Below are 16,777 nucleotides of genomic sequence, written 5' to 3'. Positions count from 1 at the left end.
CGAGCGAAGGATCCTATCGTAGATTTCAATATTGCATGTGAGGGATCCGCGATCCATCGTATCCTTGAATATTTTCATGGGAGACTAATTGGAATGCAGACCGTAGATTCCTGAATTGGGCCTTGTATTGAAGAGCTGTACGGGGTTTGGGCGTATTCATGGCGGATCAACGTGAAGCCGTGGTCRGGAGGAGCTCTAGACTGGTCGTCCGGCTTCTCAGCTTCCCGGACTCCTCAGCCCTAGCTTATCAACATGACTCTTTCACGTGGCGGAGTGCGTTGTCGAGAAATTCTACCTTCAATTGACATGCAGAGAAGGAAGTCGCGTGTAAGTGGTTGTTGATGAAGAAGGACGTGATACAATAACTTGCTCGCTTAATCGGTGGGGCTCTAATCTCGCGCCGTCAAGAAGTAGCGGCGGAAAATGCACGCCGGCGCCGGGTCAATCAAAGTCTCGTACGATGTGCTTTCATCAAGTAGACAAAAGTCTCGTACGACGAAACAAAAATCAACAATGACTTCAACACCGTGAACGCGGCCATTTTGAGAGACACATACACCACAGTCATTTCCCAGCCATGGGCTACGCCAAACTTTCAGTCGGGGTCCTTCTCGCAGCCATTCTCTACGGAATCTACACCATCCTCGAAGCCAACCTGGAACAATTCTACATCTTCACACCGGAGCAACTCCACAAAATTTCCCTCAATGCCATCGAGCAACATGGAAACCACACCGAGTCCGTAGTATCCAGCATCGTATCCCAACTCCGCGAAATCCCCACAGTGCAACCCCACCTAAGCACCTCCGAAGAATGGATCTTCAACAACGCCGGCGGAGCAATGGGAGGAATGTACATAATCCACGCCTCCATAACCGWATATCTCATAATTTTCGGGACGGCGATTGGAACTGAGGGACATACGGGTCGTCATACCGCGGACGATTATTTCCATATTATTCGCGGCACGCAATTCGCTTATAGTCCTGGATCCTATGAGCCGGAGGTTTATCCTCAGGGGAGTGTGCATCATTTGCGTCGGGGGGATGTCAAGCAGTATAAAATGGATGAGGCGTGTTTTGCGTTGGAATATGCGCGGGGTTGGATTCCTCCTATGCTTGGGTTTGGGTATGCCGATACTTTTACTAGTACCTTGGACTTTCCAACTCTGTGGAGGACGACGTGGGTGACTGGGAGAGAGATGGTGTTGAATTTGTTGCGCTTCAAGTTATAGGCGGGCGAAAAGCGATGTGGGAGTCACTTCAAAATGTACTGTTAAATCTGTACTAAAAGAAAAGAAGATTCGACTTGTGGTGTTTGTCGTTGAGGTATTAGTGGCCATATATTGGTTACGACCTTCTTGTGCTTGTTCAAGGGAAGAGAATCTTCATGGCTTCACTCTTTTCGCACGCCCGCATTCCCGCTTGTGTAATGGCTCATCAGGCCACGTCCATCCTCTCGCACGCTTCGATACTCGTTTGTCGGACTGAGTGATCTTTGGCATCCAATCGTCACGCGCATTGTGGTGCCTCCTCGTCAAAGCAGTGGGGCCACCAACATCGACTCTCCAGTGATACTGGCCCGGAAAGGGCTGCTCCTTGGCCAACATGTGGAGATACCAGAGGGCGAGACCGACCGTCATCTTGAGTTGGCCGTTGTTCCCCACTCCGCATGCAGATATTTGGATGGGAGCAGCCACTTCTAGGTGTCCAAACAGTGGGATGTTGTCTTCCGTGGGTGGACCACCAAGGCGTACGCATACAAGCTCAATCTCGGTCATGATGAAGCCGTATCGTGTGCCATGCTCGCGCATGAAGCGGTGGAGATGGGACAGATGCTCAAGGTATCGGACTTTGTCGATTGGAGATCCATTACGGTAACCAGAGTTCCACTGATCGTAGGACTTGATGATACCAACTACACGACCACGTCCATCGCCGAATATGGTCTTCTCGCCGTCGGATTGGTAGTTTGCCACGAATTCGGGTTGCTGTCGGGCACCGGGAGCTGATCTCAAAGTCCGCATGGCGATGTGCTTTTCTCCTTGGGCAACTTTTAAAGCAGCATTGACCTTGACGGCGTGATACGATGCACAAATCTCAGCCAGCTGGGATGATGTTTCTGGTGTGGAATTGACCTTGCCTGGAGTAGGCAATGATGTTGAGGAGACGTCAACATTCAAAAGATTCAATAACCCAGGGATTGATGATATAGTGTCCACATTGAAGTCGGACCATGACCTCAGATTGCGTATATCAAACCAGAAATGGTTATTCTGGAGCTTACTGGACTCGTAATTTCTTTGTATCAAAGATGGAGTGGGGTTGGGAGCCGTCAGGTACTCCAACACGGTCGAGGTATCCATATCAGCCTCGACATGATTTTCAAACTCTGACGAGAGCTTAGATGGATTTGCAGGCGGACTGGCAGTCCTGCGGTGGTTGGGGTAAGATTGGATTTGACCGTCGGGCATCGAAATTGGGGCTAGGTGGTTCAAAGCACTTGGTGCACGCGAGGGTGTCGGGTATCCATAACGTCTGAGCATAGAAGCATCAATGTTAGATGAGTTGCTATTACCGCGCGAGTGGGTCCGTATATTGGAGGTCGAAACCGATCTCGTGTTGCCGAGCGATGGCCGGAGGGAGCATGCTGAGTCTGATCGGACGCGGTCGTATGGTGTGGGCGATCGTGCTGGAACAGAGGCAACCACACGGCCTCGCTCATGAGGGCTTGCAGATCGCCGATGTAAGAATTCATGAACTGGCAAGACCGGGCCAAACTGCATGGAGAAGACATTGCCGGGCAGGGACGATGTTCGGCTGTGGCTGCCGAAGAACGAAGTGCACGTGGCTGGCTCCATGATTTGATCTTGATCCCTCGGTTTAGGCAGTAGGCGAGAGCCATTCTCTCGTATCCTGTAGGGTGAACGGGGTGGCGTAGATGCTGCTGTCAAAGCAGTCTCGGGAGACCAGCCGTAAGGGAAGCAGGAAGCATTGGTGCTAGCGCTGCCATTGTTATATTGGACATCGTCGAAGCTACCGTTCTCGATGTCCACTGGGGGTGTGACGTGTCTGAAGTCCATGGTGCTGTGTTTTGTCGTAGCTGCCAGAGCCGTGTTACTGTTGGTGTGCCGAGAGATGGTTATTAGACACTAATTGGATGTAGAAGGTTGAAATGGGAGACCAGCTCCGAGTGACTTGACAAGGGAAGGAACAAAGAAATGCGAACAGCAAGAAGACTCGTTGGACTCGTCACGGGCAGACGCAGCAAAGGATGATTTCTGTCGAGAGAAGAGCTGGGTGCGGCACGGGTGGAGAGGGCACTATATGCGCAGCGTGGAGCCATACCATATCCTCGCACTACACATTGCGGGTTGCGTTACGTAGCGTCCTTCTACAAGCCTGAAACAAACCCACCAGAACGACGGCGAGCATCCGAGCTCCCGCTTAGAGGTCCCGTTTGGCTCTTTGCGGTCATTACAGCTATCCACTCACCAACGCGAGGCCGCACTGAGGTCGGTGAAACGGACGGGAGCGGTGGATCAGTTCGTCTGCTGTTTCACCGAAGGCCCGTGTGGTGGATCGATACCAGGGAAAAACGTGGTTCGCAAGATGTAGGCTGTCGACGAGTGGTTGTTCTAACTCGAGAGCATAGCTAAACGCTGCCTCGGGCGTCTAGCAAGATGAAACAATGCGGGACGGGCATGGCGCCGGGAGTGCAGTAGTTCGTGCAGAAAGTTGAGGTGAGGTTGTCGGCGCGTAACAACGCGCCCGGATATTGTGGTGGCTGGTGATATTTGATGGATTCCGATTGGCTGAAGAGGAATCTGCAGCTTGAGAGGCAGAGAGGCAGATCTGCTCGTCCAAGTGTTTCAGACCATGCAGTTCATCGTGAGTCACTGATGATTTGGATTAGTWCTGCATTCTGCTGCTGGTCATCGTGAATGTCACGAGAGTCATCAGAGTGGTATAGTAAGGTGTGCTTCTCACCGCTTCGATTGATGAATTTCTCCTTGCACAGCATCACAGCAGCATCCATCWTCCTCGGCGCCACCTGCGGCAAGGTAGGTGCACGGTTCTGACCGTGGAGATATTTTGGGCAGTGGAGTCTGTTAGTTCTCTACGCGCGCGACAGAAGAAAGCGAGCATCATCAGTCCCACGGCTCGATGGTGGCATCTTGATGTCTGCAAGTCGCCTGACCATGTATGATGTCCGATCCATGAATAATGATGGCCGGACCTACCATCGCAAGATCCGGCAGTCGCCTACAGGTTCAGTTCAGCTAACTTAGGCCACGAGCAGGCGCTTTGCTCTGCCTTGGACACTCTCACACCGCCAAGAGTTGCAGTATTCGTATCGATGCACGCAGGCAATAATGTAGAAGGCACGGAAGACGTAAGGTACGTTCGGGATTGAACGCCGAATCGCGGCGTTGACAACTTTGCCAAGTAGCAAATGCAACTGTAGGATGACACCTTCTGTTTGCAACGACACCTTTTATCTCGATGATGTATAATTAATTCTTGAACACGAGCTGCAGCTCTGCCATCGAGCTACACCGTTGCCTCATACCTCTCAATCACTCCCTTACACAATGTCGCATCCAACCCCCAATCTCAAAGATCGCTTTGAAAAAAGTGGATTCATCATCGTCCCCTCGGGATTAAACATCGAACAATTAGACGAACTACGAGAAGCCAGCCAGAAAGTGACAGACTTAGCAAGAGAGGGCAAGTGGCCACATATTCGGACGTTGCCTCGCCAATTCCCTCCATGGCCTTCAGACCCCTCCTCCGGAATATGGGGAGTGCAACAGCTCATGAATCCYTCGTTACCGGGCCACGAACTTTTCACCAAGACTTACTTCTCGGAGACCATCGTCTCTACTGTACGGGAACTTCTAGGAGGCTGCAGTGAAGAGGCTCTTGTCATGGAACTCTACAATCTTCTCGTCCGTCCGGATCATGATTTTGAGCTTAGATGGCATCGAGATGATGTGAGCTGATGCCGCTTTCTTGAGCACGATTCATGATGTGGTGTGATTGTTGATGTTTGATCAGATCCCACCCACTGCAACGCCTGAAGAGCAAATGGAAAGATTGAGCAAACCTTCTTATCATGCGCAGTGGAACTTTTGCCTGTATGATGATGCTTCACTTATTGTCAGTCGAAATGAAAAGGGGCAGACTTGCGTGTTAAAGCCCGCCCGGACTCCTATAATCACAGGACTATAGGCTGACTTGAACAGGTAGTACCAGAGTCGCACAGCCGGGCTCTAACCCTGGCAGAGAGCCAGGCGGACCCCTTCGAGCCAAATATGCCATCGCAACTTGTCGTAAAATTAGAGGCTGGGGACATGGTATTCTACAACAACAACATCCTTCATCGTGGGATCTACAAACATGATGTTGAAAGATTGACCCTTCATGGAAGTATCGGACATGTTGATGGAGGGTCTCTGCGAGCTAGAAATGTTCTCCAGCATGGGAGAGATTGGATCGCAGGCGTCGATTTTTCACAGGTGGAGAATGTTGGTAGAGCGCGTGGGATGCGTGACCGCTTGTTGGAGTTGGGAGCGAAGCACAAGGAGACGGGATTCTCACATGATGACTAGGATTTTGGTGGACGACTCAATGGAGTCAGGCACCAGATGTGGTGAGAGCTTGTCGGAATCCCGCCATGTAGTATGCCTCTTCAGTGCCTCTTCGCTGAGACCTCGTCGTTATGGAAATCTTTCATCTGGCAAGTCCAGCGTGGTAGGCAAGCAAGCAAGGCATTGATCTGCAGTCGGATGAAATGCAGAGACATCAATACCCACTCCATCCTAACATCAACCGGAGTTTCAATTACTCCGCTTTGAAACTTGAAGCCGACAACATTTCCCATTTCGGAATTTCCATTGAACCTTCTTTTTGATGGGCTGGCTCCGAAGACACCCCCCATCGGGTATCAGCTTCAAACATTTCTTCGCCGGACAACAAATCCCTAACAATGGTTATTTAAAGTCAAGAGTCTTATAGACGCGTAAACGAAGAGTTCATAACAACATTACCTTACTTCTTTCACGCTAGGTAAAGTGCCCCCCTCCTGCAATGTCTGGTTCTGTAATGTCTTATGGCAACGTTGAGCTCGTTGTCCTCCAAAGATAGGGGCTCGAAGAACAAACTTTCCCACATTCGAGTACTTGCTACATCAGATTCTTGGGAAAACACCGTGTCTAACTATTTTGAAAAAACCCTATAGGTAGTGAGTGTATGAGTGTCGAAGTTCGTCTATCACACTACGTCTCGGTCTTTTCTGTTCTGAAGAATTGGAGAGCTATGCGCTACCAATAGGTTTCCAACGATCGAAATGCCTTCGTTTGTGATTTTGTGCGGAGACATAATGGTAGGTCTCAGACAACTAGACGCTTAGGAGTTGACGATTTTACTGCCAGATTGAAGGACGGAATGAATCGGGCGAGCATACAAACGCTGATCTCAAGATATTGTCGAGGTACCCACCAAGGAATTTTATATACCAAGTGAGTCGTAAGAGATTCGACAGTGCCGGAAAAAGAAAGACTTGTACTTCTGAGTTGCCTAGGAAGAACTTGTAAGTAGCCCAGGTGAAGAACAAGTCGCCGCACCTTCGACAGGATTGTACAGCACCCTACCACGCTAGGAAAATTTCCCCCTCCTCTTGAAGATCTATCGTGGCTGTTCGTAGTTCCTATTGTTTGGAACGATGTTCTAGCCCAATAAAATGCTAATGCCAGACGAAGAATCGACGCGAGTCATATCAATGGAGAGACCTGCCGACGTGGCGGGATCCCATACTCCAGAGACCGATCGATTAGCCACCGCGAAACAGGTAACTATCGCATCACATATCGGAGCGTCTTGATGAGTGGTAAAGGTTTTTTCCCGCAATCCTCCCCGGTTCGACCTATTCCGGCCAGTACTGCGATGTGGTGAAACAAGGTTCAGGAAAACTCCGAGGCGGCACAGTCGTTTCGAGCTCCTGTTGGACTAGGTATTGTCACTACATATTTCAGATCATCACCCGCGCTTGCTCAAGGTGATGTCGTAGAATCCTAGGCCACCTAAGAGATCGGTAGCGTAGAATGGCGACAAGTGTCAAGGCGACAGCTGCCTGGCTGAGGGCAAGCAAACAAGCTCTGGAGGTCGGACCCGCTRCATATACACCACCCGGCAAAAACGAGGTCGTGGTAAGAAACAGGGCGGTGGCGGTCAACCCACTCGACTGGTTCAAACGGGACGGCGGCAATTTTGTCTTCGGCTGGATCAAATATCCCTTCATCATGGGTAGCGACGCTGCGGGAGAGGTCGTCGAAGTCGGCTCCGACGTTTCACGCTTTGCAATTGGAGATCGTGTGGTGGGGCGTGCGGTTGGAATGGATCGTCGTAGCAATCGGTCGAGCGAGGGAGCCTTCCAAACGTATACCGTGCTTCGGGAGACAGTCACTGCGACCATCCCGGATTCATTGCCGTTCGAACAAGCCTGTGTTCTACCCCTTGCCCTTTCCACCGCTGCATGTGGGCTTTTCGGCCAGGATTTCATGGCACTCCCAGCTCCGACCTTGGACCCCAAGCCCACTGGTAAGACGGTTCTGATTTGGAGAGGTGCCAGTAGTGTGGGCTGCAACGCCATTCAATTAGCTCGCGCCGCCGGCTACGAAGTCATTGCAACTACATCGCCGAGCAACCATGACCTTCTACATACCCTTGGGGCCTCGCAAGTCTTTGACTATAAAAGCCCAACCGTCGTGAAGGACATCATCAAAGCCTTTGAGACCCGCACCACCGCCGGCGCCTTTGGCATCGGAAGCACTTCTGTCGATGCCTGCATCTCTATCCTTGGCAAATGCAAAGGTCGAAGATTCATCGCACAAGCTAGCGTCAATCTCCCTCCGGACGGTCTTCCAGCTTCCCTGCTGGGATGGGCACCGTTTGGTGCGGCAATGGCTTACCACAGCACAAGCTCGGCCATAAAAGCTTGGCACAACGGAGTGGCAATGAAGTTCATCTGGGGCTCAGATCCCGCGTGGAATGAGCTGGGCCCGATGATCTATCATCATTACCTCCCTCGAGCGTTGACGGAAAGCAAGTTCCTGCCTGCCCCCGAGCCATTGGTATTAGGAACGGGATTGGATCTGGTTTCGGACGGACTGAATATGAATTTGAAAGGTGTTTCTGCAAGAAAGGTCGTCATCAAGCTAGAGGGCTGAGGCGATCTTTTATCGGGGCTTGGGTCTCTGCTGAACGTGGCCAAGACGATTCCGGCGACATAGGCAGTCATGATGGCCTACACGCTCTCTCAGACAATATGATATTTGAAATTGAACGTCAATCTTACAAAGCTTAGCAAGCAAGTTGCACAGTCACCAGACCCGTGATCCATTTGAACGGGACATATGGAGTCCTGCAGTTCTTCAAAGCTCGGTAAAAGATCATCACAATCTTTGAATCGTATCACCTCGTTCGGAGGCTGGTTCTCTGGCTATGGAGCCGTCTCAAAACGACCCGAATTGGTCTGCGTTACGCCTGTGTGAACGGCCTGTTCCCGCGATCCAGAGAATATGCTCGACCAGGGCTTCTACGCGGAACTGGACGACCATTTTGATCATCTCGCGCGCGAAGCCAGAGTCAAGCAAGATGACTGTTCCGTGATTAAAGACTTGAGTTGAGGCCATTGGCCCAGTACGTCAGCGTTTCTGTGGTCTTCACCACTGGATCCCATGGTTGATATAGACAAGAAGTGCCTTTCCGGTATGGGCAAGACGGCGCGTCAATATCTGTCCACGGCTGCCAGAAGCAGACAGCACTGCGTTCTGTATTGCCCTTCGAATATCTCCAGTCGTGGTTGATGTGATGATGTAGATGCCGGCCAGCTGGACAGACAACAACGACGTCGTGTAAAATTGAACCGGGACCGGCCGGACCGGCATGTACAAACTTTAAACCCCCAACCTCCTTCCTACAAACTCCCCTCTTTGCACAACAAACACGATGCGCATTGTAGCCCGCGGCATCAAAGAAAATCCTACTGAAGCACCATCAGCAATCGCGGGTCTGTCGCGTTCAACATGGCCGTGGCTACTTCTCGACCACAAATCCGTCAGTGGCCACCCTCACACTGTCATATCGTTTGTCCACAACCCCCATTGATTCATCGTCGACCCTGTCCCATCGACTCTTGCTTGACTGCTGCTTCACAAAAATGTTATCACAATAACCTCTCTCACATTTACCTCCTTGAATCTCAGGCAGTTTCATCCAGCCTCCCTGAAAGGTACCTATCGTTACGGGTCATTTGGAAGGAAGGACAGCAAAACATGTAAAGAACGTCCTAACCCATCATTCGGTTGCCCGACACTTTGACATCCTCCGTACATGTATGTCTCATGTCAACATGCATCTTTTCCAGTCTATGGCATCGGTCTTTCTATTCCTTTGAACGCATGAGAACGCCCTTTCGTTGTGTTGAGTCGCTTGTTGCAGGGAACCCATTTTGATCGTTGCCTGCTTGTGCGCCTCGCACAGAAATCATTATCATCGCATTACCGGCCTTTTGCACAACCATCGCCCGCTGAAAATCCCGCTTGAACGCTCGTCAACACCATTTTCTGACCATTATTACATTCCGACCAGTCTCCCCGCCAGCGCCTTCCATTCTGATATCAGGAGCGTTTGCCCCAACTCGCAGATCGAAAGTCCAGCAAACATCCCAGTCGTTCGCTGTAGTGCACCTTTTCTTCTGCTTTCTCCCCTTCTCCCATGCTCGACTGCCTGCCGTCCGCATCGTTCGAATGTGGGAGATGGGAAACATGATTAGACCTACCTTCTTGCTTCAGCCCTTTCAACCTGTCACACGTCGGACCCASAGTCCCTCTTCCTCGCCCTCCTTTCTGCGGGCTCTCGAGATGGCAATGCCGATCTCGCGCTCCTCCAGCTCAATCTCACTCAGCAGAGCGTGCAGCTCAATCAGTCTCCGCTTCGCATCTCGAACGTGTGAGAAGGGCACTTCCATGGGACTAGCATTCTCAACCTTGGAGAGCTCGGCGATGACGCGCTGAATGTTACCTCGCTGGTGAATCTTGTCCTCCTCTGCCCTCTGCAAGCTTTCCAGATGTGTCCGCTGCGAAAGGTCGGGGGGCGGCGGCAGCTTCTTCGCAGTACCGGTTTCAGGCGACCTCTTAGGAGACCTGTTGCGAGACGCGTCGCGAGACCTCGGCGGACTGATCACGATGAGCTTGGGCTTTGCAGTAATGGGTAGGATGGACACAGCTCCAGGCACTTTCCGCGGCGGAGCCCGTTGTTCGTAATCCATACGCTGGACGGGGCGATGTCGGGATAAGATTGACCTGACTGGCGGAGTTGTGTACTTGGTCGGAATTGGCGGAGGTGGGCTTGGTGGCGGTGATTCGACGTGGGATGGCTGATGCAACGACGGCTGACGCAATGAACTACCCACGGTGGTCCAGCTGAAGCGACTGTCGGGGATCGGGTCGTACTCTGGCAGGGAGTGATGAYCCGACGTCTGGTATGAGTTGATGGAACACCTGACGTCGTACGATGGCCGTAGAGATGTTGGAGATGGTACGCCAGTAGTCCAGCTGAAGTGACTGCCCTTGATGACGAAGTCGTGCGACTCGTAATCGTTTGAAGGTGGCGAGCTGGGATAGTCGGGGGGAGAAGTGTAGATTCGAGCAGGAGCCGGCTTACGTTTGACGACGAACGGAGCCGGTGTCCTGGGCATTGCCGGCACATGGACCTGGAGTGGTCCCATCTTGTGTTCGCGGGCGGGTTGACGCGACGCAGAAGCAGCAATGGGTGAGACGGGCGAGACTGAGACATAGTCGAGCTGAGGCGGGCTTGACGGATATAAGTCGTCGTCGTGCAGGACTGAGACGGGCGACTCACTCCGTGGAGCGCTTGGCACTTCAGACGAACGATATGTCGGGGTCTCATATGCCGCACGAAAGGCTTGTCTTGCTGACTCGAGATCCCGGTCATTCTGCACCGAGTTCGCCAGAGGCGCCTTGTTGATGATTGACCGGACCTGCTTGAGGATTGGGAGTCGTGAATGGCGGGCCTGCTTGATCTGTGGCTTGTTCACCCGCAGAGGCGGGATTTCTGCGATCTCTGAATCTTCATCTTCGCTGTAGTGAGAGGTGGTAGTGGTGGTGTATGAACTGCGAACATGAGATTGTGGACGCGGCTCTTGCCATGGCAAGTCGCGCTGAATCGTGTACACGGCCATCAGCCTTTGATTGCAGGTGACGTGCAGGAAGCGATTGCTCAATGGAGTAAGATGAGCCTGAGTCGAGATGGTCCTTGAAGCTGCGTTTCAGTGGAAATCAGCCCGGCTTGAAGGGGCGACGTCGAGAGTACACAGCTGGTGGGGTGATGTTGATGATGATGATGATGACAGAAAGGAACAGATCGATACTTGCAGTCCAGGTCGTCTTATTACTGTGCAGCGACGTGCCGTCCAAAACTCTGTCAGGTGTTGTTGTGTGTGGGAGACGCGACTGGCCGTGGGGACAACATCAACGAGCGCGCGTTTCGCACTCGTGTTTCAGATCCGGGCTGATCTTGCATGGATGATGGGCTGACTAAAAGTGCTTGGACAAGGAATTGTCCGAGGGCTGACCTAAGGTACCTTACCAGACGATGCTTTGTTGGCTTTTTCGTTGAACCTTGGAGTCTGTAAGATTGTTATACACCCCACTGCAAACATGGCTGAAGGTGTGTTTGTGCATATCGTTGAAACAATTGGTTAAATGACTGACACGAACCCCAGAATCCACCATTCCCCAAGCCCAAGTGTACGCATACGAACAGACGACACCTCCTCCAATCGATGTCAGCTCAGCAACTGATGTTCTCGTAGGGCATCGATTGTCACGCCCATCAACCTCATCCTCTTCTCGCTGTTCCTGATCATCKTATACATGCGCTTGCGACCAAACAAGAAGGCCATCACCCTCCTTGCAGCCCCTCCGCCAACTGTCTTCAAAACCTTTACGCCGCCGCAACTGTTGCCCTTCAATGGCTTGAACAGCATGCCGGTCTACTTGGCTGTGCGTGGAAAGATCTTCGATGTCAGCTCCGGCCGTAACTTCTACGGTCCGGGAGGTCCATACCAGAACTTTGCCGGGCGAGACGCGTCCCGAGGCCTCGCATGTGGCAGCTTCGATGCAGAGATGCTGACAGAGGACCTTAATGGCCCTCTGGACAAGCTTGAGGATCTAGGTGGTGAGGAGATGGAGGCTCTCGCTGGTTGGGAGGCCCGCTTCAACGAGAAGTACCTCGTTGTGGGAAAACTGGTGCCTGTAGGTCATCCTGAAGCCGAGCCGGATGAGAAGGCATCGTGAGTACTCTGGACAACGGCATTCCACGTACGGTGAATCTATGAGCGGTGTGTGTGTGTGGGTATGAGCACGAGAGATCATCATCGCAGCGGACTATTCACGCGTTCAGCTGAGAACTCAAAATGAGCTTTCATGTGTTGATACGACTTCGTGGTGACGAAGTGAGGGATGAGTGAGGTCGATCAGCTATCTTCCTGAAATGCCGCAACCTCTTCAGCTGTGAGCCGTAATGTAACAGATGAAAGTATGAGAAAGTGAATAGAGGGATCGATTAAGTCGAGGGAGATGTCGAGTAAGCCTAAATTTCTACGCCACTACTCCGTTTGTAGTTCTGATAACATTTCACCCTCCTCGTCGCATCCTCACCTGAACATCAACATCTCCACGATAGCACCTGTCCGCCGGACATCGTTCCTCATGCGCGGAGATCAACTCTAGCATCCCTCGAGACATCTCGACAACCGCGGCCATGGTATTCTACAACCCGCCAAAGCGACAGCCTCGCAAGGCCGCCGATGGCAAGATCACCGACCTACCCGATGAGCTTTTGCTAAACGTTCTCAACTACCTGGGCCCAAACGACACTCAGAAATTCCGCGCCACATGCAGAGCCTTCGCTCCCATCGGCAGCACCGCCATTGCGCAAAGATACAAGATACTCTACATCTCGCCAATGCGCTCCTCTCTCCTGGCTGCAGTAGAAATCTGTGCACATCCGATCTTCAGTTCGATCATTGTAAGTTCGAGCCACTCCCATGAGGCGTTAGTTTCTAACGTTCAATCAGGAAGAGGTCGTCGTTCTCGGCAGCGAACCACAGCGGGAGCAATCCAAGTGGTACCGTGAATTCGGCGACTATCTCCTGACATGGCCGACCACATTCCCAACTGTCGGTAAGACAGTGGTCAGCAAGAACGAGAGCCCTTCCTCGGGCGGTTTCCTTGATATCTACAAGCCACTCTTGGATGCACTCTCGGCACTACCGCGTTTGAAGAAGCTTTCTTTCGCGAGCGCGGTCTCGCGCACCTGTCACGGCCTCAACCAAGTCAAGCGGGACTCTCTAATATCCTTTCCCAGGCGACACAACGGGAAGCCATCAGCAGACCACGAACGTTGGAGCGATGGCTACGCGATGTTCGCCATCTTGGCGTCCCTCGGCCCTCAGATTGAAGACTTCTGCTTCTCTGAATCACTCGCGGACTCGTACGAAGATCTCAAGGACGCAGAAATTGACTTCGCGCTGAGTGTGGTTAAGAAGAAGGCTCTGGACGGAGACGAAGAAGGCGAGGCGCGTCCGACGAACCTTCAATATAGAGTTCAGGGCAGCTACTTTGGACGGCCAGAAGGTCGTTACTTCATGCCCAGGAACACCTTCATGGTGGGCGAAACGAGTGCCATTGCCGGGATTCGCCGACATTCTTCGAGACGCGGCGCCCTGGAGATGCAATACACGCACAAATCCAAGGCAGCGTCGGTCAATCTGTGGATGTTGTAGAGGGTGGTGCTGGGTTTTGAGCGGCAGGTGTCAAGCAGCATTGGTTGTGGTCAGTCTAACACGGAGTTTTGCTTTTCAATTTGGGCCAGTTTCAATCGGAAACGTGGTAATTCGCTGCGAACAGGTATCTTCAAAATTCCTGCTGAGTCTCTGTCATTTCTCCAAAGCCTGCACTGGCTACAAGTTTTCAAAGGTGCCTATCTGTGGCAGCAATTGCCGCCGTGGATAACACATGTAAATTCTTCGACGGAAAAACTCACTCATTGCCTAAGCGGAGAACCCATTCTTCGCCAACCACTCCAAGACGATCCTCGCAATGTCATCGGGAGCCTCAAACGGACTCCAATGACCACTATGCACCTCCTCGACCTGCAAATTTTTGAGCAAACCCATAGACTTAGGTCCCTCAATCGCATCAGTTCTGCACACAGCATCTCCATCAGCACCAATGAACAAATAAGGAAGATCAACATGACCATCCAACTTCGACTCCGTAGCCTGATGAATGTTCTCGGCAGTGGCCCGATACCAACAGCCCTGGGAGACTAGACCGCCCGACTTCTTACTATCGATCCAGGCGTTCTTGAGTTCCTCGTTCCGCGCGTAGGGTTTCAACGGGCTGTCCTTGCGATCTTTCTCAACCCATTCCTTGATGGCTCCGCGGACGCAGAAGAGATTCTTCATTTGAGCTGGGTCTTCGCCGTGGATTGCATACCATAAGCTCTCGAGGTGTTGCTCCATTAGTTTCGGACCTTCGGGGTCGGCGAAGAGGAGCCAGTAGGCGAAGATCGGATACCCGACGACTTTCTCGGTATACGCGTTGAATGTTTCCARATCGAATGCATCAGCTCGCGGTGGTTGAAACGCGACGTTGAGAGTTATGAGCCCCGCCATGCGATCCTTGTTCAGGAGATAGAGACGCTGAGCCAAGTATGAACCCCTTCCCAAGAATCAGCTACTGTGGACCGGTCAGATGGGGATACAAGCATACCAGTCGTGACCCATGGGGATGATTTGTTGGGTGATGTTCTCTGATTTGAGGACCTCCATCATATCGTCAACCATTCCTTTGATCTCGAATGCTTCTGGGTTGATGGGCTTGGAGGACTGCCCAGCTCCGAGCAGGTCTGGGACTATGAGTCTCAATTTCGACTTCAGTAGCTGTGGAACGACAAATTGCCACAAATCTGCTGAGTCTGGCCATCCATGGCAGAGGACAATAGCAGGCTTCGATGCATCCGCAGATGCTGCTGGGCTGACATAGTAGCGATAGTGGAAACCCCGGCTGGTTTCCAGGTGCTTTTCTTCGAGTTGGTCCATGCTGTGAAACTGTGCGTTGGATGATGGAAGAGTGAAAAGGGAGCAGTGGAAGAGAAGGAAACGCGGACTTATTGTTAAGTCCAGTAAGAGGGCTGTCGTGCCAGTCTATTGCCAATGCTAATGCATCATAGCGAAGTGTGGTGGGGTGATTACTAGTTAGCAGCTCGGTCATTCATTAGTGATCGAGGTGATCCACATTCTAATGGGCTATTCTAGATGCTGGGAACAAGCGAACCATACGGCCGTAGCGATTGTAGAAAGGATTGACTGCTTGTGATCAGCTCCCAATTGCCGACGATACATGGCCACCAACGCGTCAAGACACGACACAGGTGAGGTTGACGCGGGAGGAGGATATGGCCTGAAACAAGGAAACAAGGAACGAGGGAAGGTGAACGCGTGACCGACTTCGCTAGCAAGTTTCTTGGCATATATCAGCCGCAGTCTTCATCTGACTTGATTCCATTTCATCAACTCCCACGACTCGGACAACATGGCAGCTTCAGTATGCGTCAACAACCAGTATTCATCGACGGAGTTCGTCGAATCCGCAGGCGCGATTCTTTTCCATGCCTCGACCAAACAGATCTGCCTCGTACATTCTCACGAACGTAATCAGTGGCTTCTAGCCAAAGGCCGAAGGAACATTGGCGAGACACGTCAGCAGACAGCAATTCGTGAAAGCCAGGAAGAAACCGGCTTTCCCTGCCGACTGTTGCCCGTAACTTTGCGAACAAGATGTACGCCAGATGCCGAAGAACTCGAATTCACTCCAGACGTGCCAAGACGATTCGAGAAAGTCACAGAGCCTTTCATGCTCACTCATCGCATCCTACCTGGCAACAACGGAGTCAAACTCATCTGGTGGTTCATCGGAGTGATTGATGAAAATGCGCCGTTGCTCAAAGGCGAGGACATGTTTCTTGCGAAGCTGTTTGGATTCGAGGACGCCATGGCTACTCTGACGTTCGCATCTGATCGCGATATTGTGGCGCGAGCAATCAAGGTTTACGAGGAAACAATGTCGTGACTCGCAGGAACGGCCGTGAGAAACATCTCGGCGCCGTCGTCAACATGGTAGCCATGCAGTGAATGCTCTTCTTCCCTACCAGGTCACTTCGTCGTGAACCGAGCGAATCTGCCGGCGGAGAGCGTCCTCCAAAACAACGACCGTATTGAGAAAGCACGCTTGAGAAAGATTATAGGAGGTTTCCGCGGGACTTTCCTGATTGTTGAGCAATTCTCATAATTGACAGCTCTGTACATCTGATGTATCAGATGCGAGGGCAGAAGGCGTGTCTCAAGACCTCGCAGCGACTCTCTCTCTCCTGCGCCAGCAATGACCATGGAAACAGCTTGCCTCACATGCTCTCAAAACACCGTTGCGCGACGGAGAGTGAGAGAGGGTGTTTGGAAGACTTGCTAACGAAACACATTCTCTTCAAGTCATGCCAGTACCCACAAAATCTTCACCCTTGGATGAAGCAGACCACGTTGGAATCAACAGAACGATTCAATCCACGTATCTCAATCGAATTTTCAAAACAATCTGCCTGGGTATAATCTAGCTTTCTGTGTGTCCGGC

General features: G+C 51.8%; 9 protein-coding genes; 6 read left to right on the top strand and 3 right to left on the bottom strand.

Annotated features, from left to right (window-relative positions):
• Nucleotides 1-577: 577 nt before the first annotated feature.
• RCC_01857 (probable C-8 sterol isomerase) lies at nt 578-1,234 on the top strand (the record flags this gene model as incomplete). Its single annotated transcript, XM_023767142.1, has 1 exon — nt 578-1,234. One exon carries the CDS (start codon nt 578-580, stop codon nt 1,232-1,234), a length of 657 nt encoding a protein of 218 aa, XP_023622910.1.
• Nucleotides 1,235-1,387: 153 nt separating this feature from the next.
• RCC_01856 (related to sialidase) lies at nt 1,388-3,082 on the bottom strand (the record flags this gene model as incomplete). Its single annotated transcript, XM_023767141.1, has 1 exon — nt 1,388-3,082. The coding sequence occupies one exon, from the start codon at nt 3,080-3,082 to the stop codon at nt 1,388-1,390; it is 1,695 nt and encodes a 564-aa protein (XP_023622909.1).
• Nucleotides 3,083-4,594: 1,512 nt separating this feature from the next.
• On the top strand, nt 4,595-5,614 carry RCC_01855 (related to Putative nicotinamide N-methyltransferase; the record flags this gene model as incomplete). XM_023767140.1 has 3 exons in its annotated part: nt 4,595-4,996; nt 5,061-5,162; nt 5,249-5,614. 3 exons carry the CDS (start codon nt 4,595-4,597, stop codon nt 5,612-5,614), a joined length of 870 nt encoding a protein of 289 aa, XP_023622908.1.
• A 1,491-nt stretch (nt 5,615-7,105) lies between these two features.
• On the top strand, nt 7,106-8,230 carry RCC_01854 (related to oxidoreductase; the record flags this gene model as incomplete). Its single annotated transcript, XM_023767139.1, has 1 exon — nt 7,106-8,230. The coding sequence occupies one exon, from the start codon at nt 7,106-7,108 to the stop codon at nt 8,228-8,230; it is 1,125 nt and encodes a 374-aa protein (XP_023622907.1).
• A 1,631-nt stretch (nt 8,231-9,861) lies between these two features.
• Nucleotides 9,862-11,265, bottom strand: RCC_01853 (uncharacterized protein; the record flags this gene model as incomplete). Its single annotated transcript, XM_023767138.1, has 1 exon — nt 9,862-11,265. The coding sequence occupies one exon, from the start codon at nt 11,263-11,265 to the stop codon at nt 9,862-9,864; it is 1,404 nt and encodes a 467-aa protein (XP_023622906.1).
• A 478-nt stretch (nt 11,266-11,743) lies between these two features.
• Nucleotides 11,744-12,382, top strand: RCC_01852 (probable DNA damage response protein (Dap1); the record flags this gene model as incomplete). XM_023767137.1 has 3 exons in its annotated part: nt 11,744-11,753; nt 11,809-11,833; nt 11,899-12,382. The coding sequence occupies 3 exons, from the start codon at nt 11,744-11,746 to the stop codon at nt 12,380-12,382; spliced, it is 519 nt and encodes a 172-aa protein (XP_023622905.1).
• A 466-nt stretch (nt 12,383-12,848) lies between these two features.
• Nucleotides 12,849-13,872, top strand: RCC_01851 (uncharacterized protein; the record flags this gene model as incomplete). XM_023767136.1 has 2 exons in its annotated part: nt 12,849-13,115; nt 13,165-13,872. The coding sequence occupies 2 exons, from the start codon at nt 12,849-12,851 to the stop codon at nt 13,870-13,872; spliced, it is 975 nt and encodes a 324-aa protein (XP_023622904.1).
• A 267-nt stretch (nt 13,873-14,139) lies between these two features.
• RCC_01850 (related to epoxide hydrolase) lies at nt 14,140-15,192 on the bottom strand (the record flags this gene model as incomplete). XM_023767135.1 has 2 exons in its annotated part: nt 14,140-14,812; nt 14,864-15,192. 2 exons carry the CDS (start codon nt 15,190-15,192, stop codon nt 14,140-14,142), a joined length of 1,002 nt encoding a protein of 333 aa, XP_023622903.1.
• A 493-nt stretch (nt 15,193-15,685) lies between these two features.
• Nucleotides 15,686-16,222, top strand: RCC_01849 (related to NUDIX domain; the record flags this gene model as incomplete). The annotated part of the gene is made up of 1 exon (XM_023767134.1): nt 15,686-16,222. The coding sequence occupies one exon, from the start codon at nt 15,686-15,688 to the stop codon at nt 16,220-16,222; it is 537 nt and encodes a 178-aa protein (XP_023622902.1).
• Between the last annotated feature and the right edge of the window lie 555 nt (nt 16,223-16,777).

Source organism: Ramularia collo-cygni, assembly GCF_900074925.1.
Source record: "Ramularia collo-cygni strain URUG2 genome assembly, contig: RCC_scaffold02, whole genome shotgun sequence".
In the NCBI taxonomy this organism is placed as follows: Eukaryota; Fungi; Ascomycota; class Dothideomycetes; order Mycosphaerellales; family Mycosphaerellaceae; genus Ramularia; species Ramularia collo-cygni.
Note: the sequence above shows the minus strand (reverse complement) of the source record. Positions and strands in the feature narration are given on the sequence as shown.